The sequence below is a fragment of the Condylostylus longicornis genome, unplaced genomic scaffold, assembly GCF_029603195.1.
Source record: "Condylostylus longicornis isolate FDR11 unplaced genomic scaffold, ASM2960319v2 ptg000017l, whole genome shotgun sequence".
NCBI lineage: Eukaryota > Metazoa > Arthropoda > Insecta > Diptera > Dolichopodidae > Condylostylus > Condylostylus longicornis.
Genome location: NW_026577986.1, coordinates 7515032 through 7533423, shown reverse-complemented (window position 1 = coordinate 7533423; position 18392 = coordinate 7515032). Strand labels below are relative to the sequence as shown.

Sequence of the window (18392 nt, the reverse complement as noted above, 5' to 3'; positions counted from 1 at the left end):
ATAGCAGTCAAATTATTTTAAATTACATTGAAAGGATTTAATATTAAATTGAAATAGTTCTTAAATAAGAATTTTAAACCAGAAAAAAATTTAATAACGTAAACGACACTGATACAATCAAAATCATCTGTATTAGAATTAAAAAATAAATAATTCTAATAATTTGAATATACTGAAAATCTAGTTTCATTTATGCGATTGTAATAAGTATGTATAGAGGGGTATACCTTAAACATCCATTGGAAATATTGGAAAAATAAGACTGCTAAAGAAAAATTTAAACTCTACAAATCAGACACTCACCTATAGCAGCTGAACAATTAACTTCAAATTAATTTTTAAATATGTGCTCATATGTAGGTCAAATGAATTAAATACTTTTCAATGATACTGTAATCAGCATAACATACCAAATTCAGATATGTTTTTGTGAATATAACAAAAATTCTTTAATGATAAAATAAAAATTAGCATAGAAGTAGTTCTCCTCTTGGATATTATAGCCAGCTAGGACTTATTGTACCAAATAAATTACTTTTATATACAGAACATTTGTTACCTCGAACTACTATTACAAATTAATTCACAGTATTACCTTTCCTTTATTTCCTAAACAATAATTTACAATGTAGTTTCCATAACCAGAAACCAGAAACAAACCTATATTTTATCGATTATTAAGATATTAAAATATAGGTATATATATAAATATTAAGATATTCGAAACTAACAATAATCATTTCAATATTAAAATTAATACCATTACTTTTATGAAATTCCCAAGGATATCTTATAATGCTCAATGTTTCTTATACATATTAAATTCAAATCAAGTAACGAGAATCAAACAAAAACTCTATTGCTACAACTCTTCATTTTCTATTTAACCTACAAAATTCTTTTCTATATACATAGACATTTTTTCTTTTAATAACAGGCATCGTTTACAAGACGCATTTTTTGATAATTCAAGAAATATCAACAATTTCATTAACTACTACATGATATTCCATATCCATATATGTATAACATTACATTCCAATATTGTTATAATTTACAATGTTATTTATTACTTATCTATTATTATGGTAGTCTACTTTAAATTTTTTGAAGCATGGACAAAAAACAACCTCCTCAAATTTCAAATAAAACTATACTTATAAATACTTATAATTTTTTTTCAATAAATACCAGGTTTTGAATTAAATATTTCTTCAATATATGTATATACGACACAAGACAGCTGAACAATATTATATGAGATTCGAGTCATTCATAAAAAATGATTGGAATTTCAATGACGTAATATTATTGTAGCATACCGTGAATTCCAGAAATACCATATAATAATAACCTATTATATACAAAATATATATATATAATATATGTGATTTGAAACTGATATGTATATGGGTATACCATACATAGCATATAATTAATTTTTGTAAGAGGACAAAGTGTTTCATTTTAAACTGTTGAAAAACTTACACATTTTTACTCTGTGTTTTCTAGGAACTGTTCTGTTGACAATTTTTTCCCATTAGCAACTTTGTATGCTATATTTGCATAAGTTTTTGATTTTCTTTAATATTATTCTGTTTTGTTTTCATCATTAGTTCGGACACTTCATGGAATGCTTTGTCTTTCATTAAAAGCTCTTCTTTTTCTAAGTGATCCAGGGGCTTGTAATTGTAACTGGCTATATTTCAAACATTACTACAGTAATATTGTTGTGTTGAATTTTGAATTTTAACATTATTTAGAACCAAACTGCTCTGCCATTCCATGCTTATTCTTTCTTGAGCTTTGTTTTTTACTTTTTCAATAGCATAGGGAGCTATTAATTCAAAATTCCTGTTAAATGAAGCATCTTGTACGATTTTGTATATGAAAAATATTTTTTTTTTTTTGAAAAAAAATAATTATGTTAAACCAATTTTCGAGATTTGAATGCAAATTTTCTATAATTTTTTCTTCTGTTTAGCTTTTTGTTTGTATTTTTAAAATTTTTTACATGGCATAACTAGATTTTAACCACAGTTGACTTATTTTTATAGTTTTTGTTTACTTTGATTGTTTTTTTTTTATTGAATTTTTCCGTTTTCTAGTTTTTTCTTATTTTCAAATATTTTTCCTACTTTGAAATATTACAAAATTAAGAAATCTATGATCTTAAAATATTGTACTATTATAGTTTAGCTTGAATGTAAATTGTTATATACACATATTATGTTAATATAGTGCTGACGGACATAACTTGTAACGGCCCTCACTAAAGTATGCAGCTTAAAAGAAGTGATTTTTTAAAAATGTGTTTTAATACACTTTGTTATTAATTAATCAAACTAATGCCAAGTCAACCAAAAAGAATGTAAAAAAAAAAAATAATAGTGCTATTAATAAATATATTTACTGACTCCCGACGAGGAGGCAAATTCTTTTAAAATATATACATTTTATTACATTGCGAGAAGAAATAAAGTAGTAAAATCACTTTGCCAAAGCTTTTGCCAAATTTCTGTATCGAAACTCGTAAATTACGAGTAAATAAAATAATGTTTGCCTACCTCTGACTACCTCTGACATAATATGTACATACATTGATACACATAACATAACATAATTATGATAGGTCATAATACTTATAGTATATCAGTATGTGTGTGAATATGAAATATGATAATGTTAACAAAACGAAAAGAAAATTATTTACTTAATGAAAGAGAAGAAACTGAAAATTTCAAAGTTAATATATTGAGAAGCTCGAAAATGACTATTTAAAATAGAAAAAAATGTGAACGATGTACATATAAAAATTCCACTTTATATGCTTATTTAATATACAAATGAATTTGAATAAGTAACTTTGTGTATACGTTCGTAACTAGATACTTGAAAATTTGTAGCATATTTTATATTTATGAATTGTGAATCGGCTGTGGTATATTATGAGAATATGTCCATTAAAATATACAAGAACTGAGCAAAAGGCTAAAGGATTTTATCAAATCGGCTGTTATTATAGAGAAATCAAATTTTTAAAGAAATTGTCCAATAATGAAGGCATATAGTGTTAAAATTGTAAAATGGTAAGATTGGCGCCCGAAGATGGTCCATATTAAATTCATATTGTTTGCAGTTATTTTGAAGACAATAATAATTTTTCTCGATTTTCTTATGATTGCAACTGAAATTATAGCTCTAGTTTCCATATTACCGCATTACAACTTAAGATATTTGCCACATTTTCAATAATACAACAGCAATACGTAATATAATTTAGTATATAGGAAGAGATTAAATAAAAATATTCAAAAAAAAATAAAAAGCGAAGTTTTTACATTTTATTAATGAAAATAAAAACAAAAGAAAATATAACAATAGCATTGGTACATCTTGAGTTTTATTTTAAAATTTTGTACAAATTTTTGGGTGGTCTTAAAAAAAAAAGCATTTTACATTTTTCTTTATGAAAATTTTTTTTTTTTTTGTCAATAATTTATTACGTATGCACATTTTTGAATATTTACATGTAAAATTAATAATGCATAACCAAGTATTTTTGTATTGCAGTACCATTGGTACTTGAGAAATTTTTCATGCATCGAAAAATTTAAGAATAAAATCATTTTCAATAAATTGTTTGCAATACATTTTTGCTTGTTTTTAAGAAATATACTAACTATGTGGAGTATAAAAGAGGAAAAGTATGTGGAGCTCAAAACACAATAATAAGGTTTATTAAAAAATGACCCAGTCGAACATGAAACATTTGAAATTCTCAATAAAAATTCAAGAATAGAATTTAGAACTTAATTGCAACATATAGCACACTCTATTATAAAATAAATTTAATTTTATCATAAAAAATTTTTACTTTAAAAATAAATTATTTATAAATGGCAAAAATATTTAAAATAAACAAACTACATTTAGTATTTCCATATATTTTTAACATATGTACGATACATATACATATACTTACAATTAGTAACCCACTATACACTTACAAAAATATGCTTGAATATGTAAAATCCAATTACATATACATTAATATATTTTTGACCTTCACTCATCTCTCTTCTCATCAAACCAATATAACAATTCTGATTATAATTAAAAATGTATGCATGATGCAAAAAAAAAAATTATGATTTAAAAGCATTAACAAGGACTTTATGTGGTTGGAAAATATTTATAAATAAAATTCATATATGAATATGTAAATAACTACGTGTAAACATAGTAATCCTGTATGTTACATCAATTTTTAAAATTTAGCGCTTCATAATCATTGCATATAATTTATAAAAATGACTGTAAATCTGATAAAATACGTATATAATTATGAAATTTAACATGTTTGTATATAATATGTATGTATATGTTCCAGTTTAAATGTAATTATTATTATATAATACCTGATTATTATCTGAGATTTCATTAATTGTACAATATTTATTATAAGAATGAAATTATTTTACTTCAATTTTTGTGCCATACTAAGGCAAAACTGTTCTAAGTTCCAAATTATGGTTTCGAATAAATATAAATTTTGAAAATTTAATACACATTTTCCAAAAATTTGAAACACTCAAACAAAGTAAACCGTGTTGAAGGATTTTCAGTCAATATTTTTAGTACATTTGCAACCAATTTTGAAAAATGTACTAACCATTTTCTACTAACAGTTTGTACATAAAATTCTTTTAAATTTAATGATTCTGAAAATGATGCTTAATTTAAAAGTAAATAATTAAATCTAATTTTTAAAGGGTGAATTTTTTTCTCAATATAATTTGATCACCTTAGAGTTGCCGGAATTCAACGAAATTTCACTGGTTTATAGATTTTTATATAGATAATTTAAATATGCTTAAAACTAAATTTTAAGCAAAATCAACTTAAGCAGTTTTGTCTCATAGCACCATATTTATTAATTTTTAATACACATTCTCATATTTAATAATTTAACTTATATACTTATATACGTAATAGAAATATTATATTATATACAATGCAAATTACCCAACTGTTATATTACTACCATTATTACTAATACTACTAACATTATTAATATTTTGATTTAAATTATTATTACCATAAAAATCTTGTATTAAATTATTAGCAATTAATGTACCACGAAATGCCATTTTAAATTGTATTAATACTAATAAATATATTGCAATTGTTGTTATCGATGATGTTAATAATTCATGATTAACATTTGCATATCCTTTTAAACTAACAACAGCTGGATTCATTTCAATTGCCAATATAAATAAATCAATTTCTTTTTTTGTTTGTAAATCAACTTTACTTAAATCAATTGATAATAATGTATCTTGTACACCTTTATCAACTTTTAATGTTGCATTATGCGAACAATTACAAAATATAAATAATAATATACTACAATAGCCAGCATTAACAATTAAACCTAATTCCTTAAATGAAAATGAAAAACCATTATCTAAAATTTTTGATAAAGTTGCATATATTGCTATTGTTATATTAACAAACATAAATAAACAATATGTTGCATATGTTCTTGCATATGCATTACCCAATGATTGTAATAATTCACTTAAATTTAACCATAAAAAACGATATCTTGATACACAATTATAACTACAATTAAAATCTGTATCAATTTTAAAACAATCAGATAAACTAATTGCTGCTGTTTTAATTGCTCTTGAATTAATATACCATAAGGCACAATTCATATTTATCATTGTTATTATATGATAATATGCTAATGTATTCCATAATGGAAAACCTTCTAATAAATATGATAATGAACCTAAAAATAATATTGAACATAATAGACAACCAATTGATATTATAACAATTAATAATTTTAAATTTGGAAATTGTAATGTTGTACCGGTGACACGATAAAAACGTACTTGAAATGCACCCCACATTGTTTTATATATAGCAACTTCTTTAGCAACACCCCAACCAACAAATGGTACCCAAAAATGTGGTACTAAAAATATTAAAAATATTACTGAATATATATAATCATCGAATCCTTTAACTGTTTCTAATTGTTTAATACGATGATAACCAATAAATAATACAACACCAGTCATAAATGTCCAAAAAAATATTGCATATATTGATGCTATCGATGTCCATTTAAATGTTATACGACCAGGTGATGAACGTAATATTGGCATTACAGCTAATGCTCTAAATAATACCAATAATAATTTATGATCTCTATAAAATTGATCATAATGTTCGGCAACATCACCATCTCTTGAATTTAAATCACGATTAAATACTAATTTCTCTTCTAATTCTTCTAATATTTCCGGGTATAATAAATTTTTTAATTTTGAAAATTTTTCTGATGATTCTTGATTTTTTTCAAAATTTTCATAATTTGGAAATTCTTTTTTATAATATTCACGGCCAGGTGTCTTATGTGGTTCCCAATCTGTATAAAATATTTCCATTTTATTTTTTGTTTTTCAATTTCTTTTTTGTATGTCCTTAAAGCGCGATTGCTTAAAGTCACGTTTCTTAAAAGATTCAATTTAAAACAAATTCAATATTCGAATTGTTTAACCTATTTATATTGGAAAAATTAATGATGAATTTTAATGACTATTTTGCGATAACCCAACTATACAAGAAAATATTAAATTCATAAAATATTTAATAATGGAAAATCAATTAAAATCTTTATTATACAGAGGGAAAACGAGACAGTCGCGTGTAAGACAATAAGGATTACAAAATGTAGTTATTAAAATAATAAATTTTAAAAACTTTTACAAAAACTTCTTTTTTTTATGGTTTACTTAAGAAATGTGTCGACAGTTTATTCAATTAAAAAAATTATTACGTTTTGTTATTGGTTTTTAAAGTTCTTTTATACGAATTTCGTAAATGTATTCAAGGACACAAAATATTGGAAAAATGAAGAAGTTTTTAATATTAAATTTCATTCTAGTAATAATATTTAATATGATTTAATCATCATTGTAAAGCATTTAGAAAAGGTTTAATAAATATGTAATATATAGGCCAAGAGTAACACTAAATATACATTCAAATGTTTTCTATAGCAACCGATAGATAATAATGCAAGTAATTAGTGTATAGGTTAGTTGTATCACAGTTATAATAGTTATATAGTTAGTGTATAATAGATTTTTGCTTAATGCTCTACAATATTAACACAGATTCATGTTTACATCGAACACATTTTCTTTAACAAATTATTCAGCGCGAAAAATGGTTGGTATTAGAGAGTAAACTGAAGGATATTTGAATAATACTTATAGGAGCTATTAGAATTATGTATAATTTTCACTTTAAATTAAAATAATTTACAATAAATTCTCTAAAACTCTTTGCTGTATAATACATTTGAAATGATAAGATTTTGTTCAATATTTCTATAATTTCCTATTCAATAATATTTCACTGGAATTGTTTTAAACTCTTTTTAATTTTAGCATAAATTTTAATCAAAGCATATAAAAACCATAAACATAAAATACAATTACATTACTTATTTTGGTGAACAATGTTCTAATTTTAATTTTAATACTATCAGAAATAATTAATATCGACATGTTGAACAGTATAATTTTAAGGTATTCTTCGTAATTTCATACTCTCTGAAGTAAAAGAAAAATTGCATACTTTTAGGGCTCTAATCTAAAATTTGTGAAATTCTTTGCGCACAAAATTAGTATAACAATAAACTTTATAAAACAATATGTAAAATAATATTTCTAAAGGAGTTTCATCTAAAATTTCTTTAAAGAAGAAAATTAATATTTTATACTGAATAATGATAAGATCAACTATTGCTATTCTTCAATTTGAATATAAAAATAGAAAAAATAATTTTGATAATTACAATTATTAAAACAATTTTCAATTTTCATTTAATTATTTGGCAAGTAAATTAAAAATAATTAATTGCAGAACTTGGAAAAATATTATAATATTTTTTTTTACAATTATTATTTACACAACTCTTATTATTTAATTTGGGTTACTACAGAAAATATTCATTTTGATAAAGATAAAATTTAAATTTAAATTTCATTATAAAACTACTTTTTTTTCATTATTTTGAACCAAAGGAGTAAAAATCTAATTTTTTAATTAAATTTAATGAATTTATTTGTTTATATTTCTGTTAAATTTAATAATATTTAATTATTAATTGGAAAAATATAATTAAATTAAAATATTGCAAGAACCACAAAACAATTATTAAATAAAATAAAATTATTTTTTCTTTTATTTTTTAATTTAATTATATTTTCCCTTATTCATTACCTAAATGGGAATTATTTTATATAAAAAATATATGTGTATACCTACATACACTCATACAAATCCGGAATAAATGTAACCTAAATATTTTTTTTTTGTAAAAACAAACAATAGGAAAATCACCTAACCTTAATTTAAAAACTTTTCTCTCTTACCGTCTTATTTTTTTTTCTCCATTGTATTTTTCTCATTTTTAACTTACTACATACATATAAATATATATTTACATATTAATTTAATTACCTCAAAATTGCTATAAAATGCAAATAAACTAATTTATCTTATTTGTCTATGGCAAAAAAAAAATAACCATATCTGTTTTAATTTTTTATAATTTACCACCAAAACCATATAAAATATATTTGTTGTATATCTACAACACAACAAATACAGGGTGTACGAAAATTTGTCTTCTACTTTAAAAAAAAACAAAAAAGTGCGATTGTGGGGAATTTATACGAATATTGAATGAGATTTGGAATAAAACGGAATTAATCAACTAAAAACAGCCGCAGTAGCTTGTTTAAAGGCAGTTATCTCGTTTTCGTAATAATATCGTAAATTTTTTAAATATTATTTTTGCGATATCGTATATTTAAATTTCATAAACACTAGAAAAAAAAAATAAAAAATTAACATTTGAGTTAAGAGGAAAACATCAGTTAGCTTAAATAATCTCTGAGTCTATTAAATTTTTTAATAATAATTCAAATTTTTGTTACTCAATTATTCACCTTTAGGTAATTATGTGTTTCTGCACGTGATTCCACTTAAATGAGTGGTAAAATGTGTTTAGTATCAAATAAAACTGAATTGTCAATTATGCAACCCCTTACTTTAGTCTCTTTAGATTGAACGTAAATTGAGTAAATTCGGTATAAAAATAATACGTAATATTTAAACTGCATACATGTGCGCCATATCCAAATATGTACAATAACATAGTCACATTTGGAAATTAACGCAGTAAGTAAAAATTATTTTAAAAATTTGAGTTTTAAAAGTTTAAATTGCTCGAACACATTATTATATTATATAAACGTCAAACGTCAAACTAAATCAGAATAACACACATGCAATTCATTTATCGTATTTCATTATTTCATTTAATATTTAAATTAATGTACAATTATTTACGTACAACACAATATATAAAAATTTAATAACATAATAATAATTATGTAAAAATAATTCTTTAATAATTTAATTACCAATTTCTTATTCTCATACCACTTAAAATCGAAATAATTTGCGTTCATAAGGGAAAATCTAATGAAAGAGAAACTTCTATTCATTTAATTAAAATATAGTGAAATTTATATTTAATGTATATAATATACACAAACGTAATATACATATAAACACATATAGAAAAAAATATAATATTAAATAAAGATTATAATTAATTCACTCTTTCTCTGTCATCATTTATAACTTTCCTAAAAAAAAAAAATAAAATAACAAAACCACAATAAACTTAAATGGTAAGTCCCTAACCACATAAACAATATAAAAAACCAAAAAATTCTTATGATGAAGAACAAAAAACAAACCATTTTGTTCATCTGGTCCATCAAAGAACCGAAAATCATAGTAAGTTTACGAAAAAATCAAAATATAATAAAAAGGAAAATGCTTTAAAGTTTAATACAGCAAATAAAGATAAAAAAAATAAATAAATAAATAATCAAAACAAAAGCATATAATCACAAATGAAAACAATAGAAACTGAAGAAGATAATAAGATGAATGAAAGAAGATGAATGTTTACAGAGTTTACAGCATATACACGACATAACCATCGTCATCATCATCATCATCCACAAATTTTATTATTTTATAGCTAATAAAGTAACAAGAATACAAAAGAAACACAATACTCTCATAATCAAAAATCAGAAAGAGAACAACAACAGCAGTAACAACAACAACAACGCAAACAACTATAAAATGAGAATTATAAAATCATAATAAAATTATTACTATTATTCACCGCCAGGGTAATCTAATCTTCTCTTCTTCTTTCCTTATTTCTTTCTTATTCTTTCTTTTTGCGTTTTATTTTAATTTTTAATAATTTTTTTTGTTTTTTTTTTCTTGTATTTTTTTATCTGCAGTGTAAATCATATTTTTTGAATTCAGTATTATTATTGTATTTATATTTATGTGGCGACTTAATAGACAATGTTCTACTAAATTAGGTTTTTATAAATATGTACATATATACAAACAAAATTAGATATACATACATATATACGATATATATATATATATATATATATTCTGTTTTGAAATGGTAAATTTAATGGAAGCACTCTTTTTATGATTTCAGATAAGTTTTAGGATAATTTTAGCAGAAAATAACTTAAATATTAAAATAATATACGGAAATATCTTACAATTAAACAATAGAAGTCGCACGAATTATACTTTCATGCAAAAGTATACCGTAATATTTATACATCTTTATCTGTCAAATTATGACCTTCATCCGTTAAATTATTTAGTGTACACTTACTTTATAACAAATATATAAAAATAATGATCTATATTCAGCTGTCAAATTATCGCATCAGTCAAATTTTGGTCTTCGTTAACTCCTGTCATACTGCTACTTATTAGGGACATGAGAAATTTTCCCTATTGTATGTGTTTCTCTCCCCATAAACTATTTATAGCTTTTAGATTATTGAATTCAATAATTTATTAAAATTAAATATTCTCAGAGAAAAAATCAAAAAATTGCATATTTATGGGAGTATTTTAATAAAAAAGATCGAATAACTGCAGAAAAACGATGTTTTTCGAAACTTTTTGGTTGTTTTTCGTTATTATAAATATTTTTAAATATAATAATGCCCACACACACTACTCAATTATTACATTTTTAAAAAGATTTTCCTCGATTTTTCAAAATCAAATCATTATTCAGAAAACATTTTATAAAAATTTATCTGCATAAAAATATGAGCTAAAAATTTTTAAAAACTTTCTTAAGAAGATTTTAATAATTCATCATGGTATAATTTTAGCTATAAATTTTTTTTTGGTGTAACATTCATTTTAGATGTAAATATCTTATGTACGTAACATTTGGACACAAACAATACAAAACAGAAAAAATGTTCTTCAACCATGACAATGAATGGGTTTTTTGTGTTATAATTCTCTTTCTTACATTTTCCTTCACTTTTTGTTTTTCTTGATTTTTGTTATGAAGAAGCAACCAAAATAAAAAAAAAACCCAACAACAAACTACACAGGAACTTTCTCTTTTCTAAACAGATTTTTTGCATCATCACGGAATTGAGATAAAAGAAAAATAAAAAGAGTCAGTCATGGAAATATTTCATAGTTTTTGTTAATGCGGTCTAAATATACAGGAAAATCAAAAACACACCCATATTGTATACCACAACTAAATTTTACTAAGTAAGTAATAAAGTAAAATTAAATATAAATAATGTGTTATCATGCTTAAATTTAAAAAAAAAATAATAAATTACTTTTATTATTTGTTATATGAGAGATTTTTTATAAAATATTTTATTAAACTTTAAATAAAAATATGGCAAATCGACTTTAGAATTTCATTTTATAAAATGTGTGATGCAACAAGTTTGAACATATGTGATGCAACAAGTATGTTTGAAGTCAGTTAAAAACATTTTGTATTAAAGAACGATTACGTATGATAAATTCCTATAAGTTTGAAAATCTTTTTATTCAAATTCCTTGCGTGATAATCAGATGTAATTGAAATATAAATAAAAAAGAATACAAATTTTCTCAACTATAACATTCACAACTCAAATTAATTAAATTTACAAAATTAAAGGGAAATTATTAAAACTAATTGAAATTCAACCTTCATACAATTGCAGAAGAGATAGATGACGTAATGAGAGGTACGAGTCGAGGCAGAAATATTAAAAAATTTTTCTTCTCGGACTCGAACCAGTGACGTATCGTTTTCTAGTTTGACGTTCTACCCACTGAATTACAAAGGTATGATGAAATTACTTGCAATTTGTTCTTCACATTGTTTTGTACAGTAACAAGTAGATTCGTAAGTATTTGTTAACATAAAATGGCTACATACTTTCAACTCGGAATTCGCCTACTTTTCCTATAGAAGCACTCATTTTTTATTCTTTCGATTTTAATTATTCAATTTATTAATATTATTCAATTTATTCGGTCACAACCTTTAATATCCGAAAAGAATTCTACTAATTCTACCAATCTTCCTTCGGAATTCCTTGACAAATGACATTTACTGGTTTTTCTGTTTTAAAAGTAACTTTTGAAATCACTACACAATTTTTTGTTTTAATACATAGTAAACCATATATGAACGTGGAATTGTTCGTCGGGCGGGAAATATTTTTTATATTTTTTATATACTTTTCAACTACAACAAATCTTCGTTGTACTTTCTTAATTTGCTTATTGTTTAAGGTACAATAAAATACTTTTATTAACTTTTTATTTTTATACTAGTATAATTATTCATATTCTAACAGCATGAAATTGATATATGAAAATTTAAAATAAAAGTCATTAAGGTATTATAAAAGCATTAAAATATTTTTTTCTTTCATGACTTTACTCCGTTTATATATCCAAGTTCCAAGTTTAATTGGTTTTACATACCAGTACAAAGTTTTTTTTGCAATATTTTCTTAATCTAACTTTAGCTTGATATAATATTATTATCAACAACATATTAATTGCTATTCATAAACTAATAAACAGTTATCGGGTCCAACTTTAAACCACATATTTACTCAATCTGTGCTCCATAAGAGTGAAAAATTTGTCTATATTGGCCATAGATGATATGATTTTTGTGTCTTTTATAAACCTGAGTGATTTTTATATACCCTTACCATGAGTGATTTTTTTTGGGTTTCTTTGCTCTTATCATAATAGTACCCTGGAATTTTAATGGTACATAATGATCTTCTATATACATACGTACAAGTTTTACAATTAAAGAAAAACGAAAGAAATAGAAAGTTTTATTAATTAGACCAAAAATAAAAAAAAAAAAACTAAGAGAAAAATTTGTTTTTTTTTTTTTGTAATTTCATGGTTTGAGTGTTCGTGTTCCATTAAGAGATTAATGAAGACATCATTTGCACACCACATTTTCCGTTATAAAAATTATCGTTGTTGCTTTTTCTTTTTGATATTTTGGAAAATTAAACAAAAATTTTGTTTTTCAAAGAGGAAAAATCAGAATGTATTTTTATATAAACATAAATTTTTAATTTTTAGCATATCTTCGACAGAATTCGGAAAAGATGTACTTAATAGTTTCAGTCATAACCTGTCCATGCGTTTGTTTGTAAAATTTTCACACCCTTTAAAATAGAAAATTTCTGAACACAAATCGTTATTGTAGAAAAACTTGTATTGCCTAGCAGAAAATTTTTACTTACCTTTCTTTCCCTACCTCAAAAAGTTATGTTGACTGGAAGACACAAAAAATCCTAATTATTAATTTTGTTAAAATCATAAATATCTTTTAATATCGGCAACCGTAGTAATATATCGATTTTGTTGGCCGTTTTGTTGTTGGCTCTTTCTTTTCAAAATTTTAACACCATGTTTCTCTTTAAATAAATTTTTTTATTAGATGTTTTAAACTATTTCATGCCAAATATTTAGGAAATAATTACAAAATTCAAGCAATAAATTTTTTATAGAAAATCATTTTTAAAACAAATGTCTTTCTTTCTCTTGGAAATGTGCTACTTCACAAACCATTTGGTTTAATCAAAATTTATAAATATTATTATTTTTTTTTTTTACTTTTGCAGCCGGAAATGATATAAAAATATTATTTTGAATGATTAAACGATTTTATACACGAAAATATTATTTAAAATAAGTAAGTATAATGACAGCTTACGATGCGATATATGCGGAGTATGATCTGTGAAGCAAAACAACATCATAAATAATTTATTTGAGAGAAAAAAAAATATAAAAAATATTTTTAACAGAAGTGCTTTAAGGTTTTTTTATCATGAAATTTGAAACAAAAAAAAAATGTACTGCAAAAGAAAACCTTGTACTAAAATATTTAAAATAATTACTGGTAAATATTTTATTTTTCTTCTAAGGTATATTAAAAGGTATGGTGGGTATTTTTCATAATAATTACGAATTTAAAGGAATAAAAATACAAAAACAGAATCTATTTTTGAGAGGAACTTGTAGAATAATTCAAAAGTAAATAATTTCAATAAATAGTTATATAAATAGTTATAAAAAATCTGGAATTATTGAAGAAGTTATTCTTACAATTATACTGAATTTGTGATATTTCCTTAAAGAAATAATAAATTTTATTTATTTTAGGATTAAGAATATCTCTCAAACAAAATATCTTGTAATCGTCTTGCTCTTCTAAAGGACTAATTATTCAGCATTATAAGTATTAAGCATATTATGTATATAGCTATAGTAAATTAACCACTCGTATAGTAATAGTTCAATAACGCACAAAACAGAAACTTGTATTCATATTAATGCCTGAGATGTAAATATGGTACCTTATATATACATAAAGATTCGAATATGTATAAAATCCAAAATTGTTATATATATGTACCGCCAGTATAATAATTAGTACATGTATAAATTAATTATGTTATTTAATTATTTATGTTAATATTATAGCTATAAATTAATGAAATATATTTAAAAATTAACTAGAAAAATAAGGATCATTCTTTCTTAATATGCACGCAACTTCATAAAGGGATTTTTTCGTACATTTACGGAATATGTATGTACTTAATAGAATTTGTTAATGTAGAAGAAATGTGGAAAGAAGTTGTAGTTCTATTTAAGGAAGTACAAAAACCCAGTGGTATCTGACATTAAATTTTGTCCAATTTTATTGTTTGTTAATTTTGGAAATTGAAAACAGATTGTGCCAATCAATAATTGTCCGAAATAATTAAAATTATCGAAACCTTGAACAGAAACACCTCCACATATATATTAACGAACAACATCAAATCAAACGAAATTCAAATATCATCAGGAATAAGGCAAGGCGATTCTTTGAGTCCATTTCTCTTCAACTTAATAATGGAAAAAATAATATCTGAAGTGAAAAACGCAGGACGTGGCTATAGAACTTCAAAAGGAGAAATAAAAATTATATGCTACGCAGATGATGCCGTGCTAATATCCGAAAATGAAGACGAGCTGCAAAAATTGCTACACCAGTTTTATATTACATCTTCAAAATTAAACATGGAAATTTCGGTAGCAAAAACAAAGTCTCTGGTAATTGCAAAAGAACCTTTAAGATGTAAATTGGCGGTTAACGACAAAATAATAGAGCAAGTAATGTCGTTTAAGTATTTAGGGGTAGAGGTTTCTGCTTGCCAAAACCGAAAAAAAGAAAATATGCAACAAATAAACAAAGCAGCAAGAGTCAGTGGTTGTCTAAGCGACATTATATGGAAAAACAAGCACATGGGACAAGCAGCGAAGATTAAAATATATAAATCATGCGTACGCCCAATTATGACTTATGCAGCGGAAACTAAGGCGGAGACAAGCAAAACAAAAGCCAACTCGCGTGCAGCAGAAATGAAAACGCTTAGAAAAATAGCAGGACGCACATTGCAAGATAGAGTTCCGAGCGGAGAAATAAGAAACATGTTAGATGTTCAAGATGTGGTAAGATGGGTAAGAGCTAGGAGGCGTGCCTGGAATGAACACGTCTCTAGAATGCAGAGTGACCGCATTGCAAAAATAGCAAGGGATGGCAAGCCAAGCAACACCAGGCCGCCAGGCAGACCACCTAAAAGATGGATCGAGTGCTGGACATCAACTTCTCAAGAGGCGAACTAATTGGAAAAGAACAGGCTGAGAGGCCTATAAAGAAGAGGAAGAAGAAGAAGAATAATTGTCCAATTTCATGTAGTGACATAAGTTCTACGGAACAGATCACAAACTCAGTACTTTTTCTTATTGTTTAATCTACAAATTTATATATTACGGGAAATTAAAGGCATCCTCAGTTATTTTATTAAACTTATGATATATGGGTGAAACAATGTTAGCTCTCGCAACTCTGTGTTATGAAAACACTTCAATTGAAGATTTTTCAATACAAATTACAAAATTATATAATTATTATGTAGGCCTATAACAAAAACACATGGAAATCTAATACTCAATATTTGAATAAAATTCCATAAATGAACATAAAAAATTCTATCGCATCATAATTGAATTCAAATTTAAATTTAATTTGCTTACATTTAAAAAATTCTTCATTGATTTTCACACTTTGTTTATTTTTTTTTTTACTTTTCCTTTTGTTATTTGCTAACATGCTAACCATAATATTAACCTGGTGTGTTAATAACCTCGATTCATATCAATAATTTTTTTTTCATTCTTTATGTATACGTTCTTCAAGTTTTTTTTTCAACATCAAAACGTACGTGCGATATTCTAATAAACTAAATTTCTTGATTCATAAAAATTATGCCATATATTGTACTCGTATCCGTCGCCACCGTCTTCATCTTCTTCTACTATAATTCATTGTGAAAAAATTTTTCAATTCAATTTCATTTCCAATTCAATTTTTCAATTTCCGAAATCAATTAATCATTTTATTTCTTTTGTAGAATTTTAATCTTTTCACAATTTGTTGTTTTCAATGAAGACGGTTATTGTTTAGTAATAATGGTTAATAATTTATAATATGCAATAAATTAAAAGAAATAAAAATTTTTTTTGATATCTGATTGAATTTTATATGACCATTGTGAATTAAAACAACTCATTTTATGTGTTATTTGCTATTAAACCCATTGTTTACTTGAATTTTTGATAATACGAAATGCAATTAAAATATTTTAATAATGCACAAAATAGAATAAAAGAAAGGACGGAAGTTCTTCCTATTCGTATATAGAGTTAGGTATATTTAATACACATGTTTGATTATTCGTTATCCGTTTTATTCTAAGTATTCGTAATCATTGAGAAATTACATTGATTGAAGTTGTATTTTTCAAAGGAGGTTTAGTTATACAAAAAAAGCTTATAATGAATGATCATATTTCATTAAAAAAATATTTTCTAAAAATTTCCGCCATATTCCAATTTTTTTTGGATTTTTAATAGGAGTGATTGGAATATTTCCCGTATTCCATGATATAGCCCCAATTATGGTACTCCTAAATGAATAAATGTTAAAGTTCCAGAGTTTTTCAAAGGAAAATTATAATTTTTGCACTAATAAAATTTCATTAGTTTCTCAATTGGAATCCATTCAAGATTTACCCCTGTACCAAGGTACAACAATTGTGGTACTCGTATATTAATATATACTCGCTTAAAACTAATTACTTTTACACGAATTATATTCGAAACTGAAACTTACAAGAAAATTTCAGATAAGCATGCATTTTTCAAGAAATCCTCAGAAAATTTCCTAAGAAAATAGTGTATTACAGTGAAAAATCATTGGATATATCGAAAATTGGTAGAACAATCGAAATTAGAAGTTATAAAATTTTCCAATCTTATATTCTAACTTTTTATTGCACATTTATAATTTCGAAGGTGCAAAAGTATTTCGATTTTTAAACATTTTATAAAATTTTATGTTTGAGGGTTCCTTTTCCGCTAATTTAAATTGGGTTTTAGCAAAATTTGGAGAATTAAAGAGTCTTGGCCAATTATAGTCTAAAATTATGCAAGCGAAACCATTTTACCGAAATTTTCATAAACCATTTTCAAATAAAAGAAGAAATAAATATTTTTTTAGTGTTCAATTTCGAAATTAAAATTGCATTTTAAATTTTTCAAACCAAATACATAATTAAAAATTTTATTTACACACAATTTTGGTGTCTTATTAAGCGCAATTTAGAAATGAAATTACCAAATAAGTGATGTGTTTTTTTGCGGTTTTCATTACAATTCATATGAGCATGTTATGGTGCAATGCACTAATAAAATGGAAATTAAAATTTTAAATAATTTTTTTTTTTTTTTTTTTTAAACAATTGGATTAATTTTTTATA

General features: G+C 24.1%; 3 protein-coding genes across 3 annotated transcripts in view; 1 reads left to right on the top strand and 2 right to left on the bottom strand.

The window, feature by feature from the left end:
- The window catches only part of LOC129606055 (putative uncharacterized protein DDB_G0282133), an 86050-nt gene that overhangs the window by 45290 nt on the left and 22368 nt on the right, over nt 1–18392 (bottom strand). The window lies entirely within an intron of this gene.
- Nucleotides 1627–6323, bottom strand: LOC129606042 (gustatory and odorant receptor 21a-like). The gene is made up of 2 exons (XM_055516094.1): nt 5130–6323; nt 1627–1695 (listed from the first exon to the last, which is right to left on the bottom strand). Exons 1-2 carry the CDS (start codon nt 6186–6188, stop codon nt 1627–1629), a joined length of 1128 nt encoding a protein of 375 aa, XP_055372069.1. The 5' UTR covers nt 6189–6323.
- Nucleotides 15424–16197, top strand: LOC129606041 (uncharacterized). Its single transcript, XM_055516093.1, has one exon. The coding sequence runs from the start codon at nt 15424–15426 to the stop codon at nt 16195–16197; it is 774 nt and encodes a 257-aa protein (XP_055372068.1).

Excerpts from the sequence above, each read along its gene's own strand:
- LOC129606042 (XM_055516094.1), bottom strand. The coding sequence starts at position 6,188 with ATGCCAATATTACGTTCATCACCTGGTCGTATAACATTTAAATGGACA. Across the intron at positions 1,696-5,129 it reads CATTTCGTGGTACATTAATT|TTACAATTACAAGCCCCTGG; the intron begins GCTAATAATTTA and ends AAATATAGCCAG.
- LOC129606041 (XM_055516093.1), top strand. The coding sequence starts at position 15,424 with ATGGAAAAAATAATATCTGAAGTGAAAAACGCAGGACGTGGCTATAGA.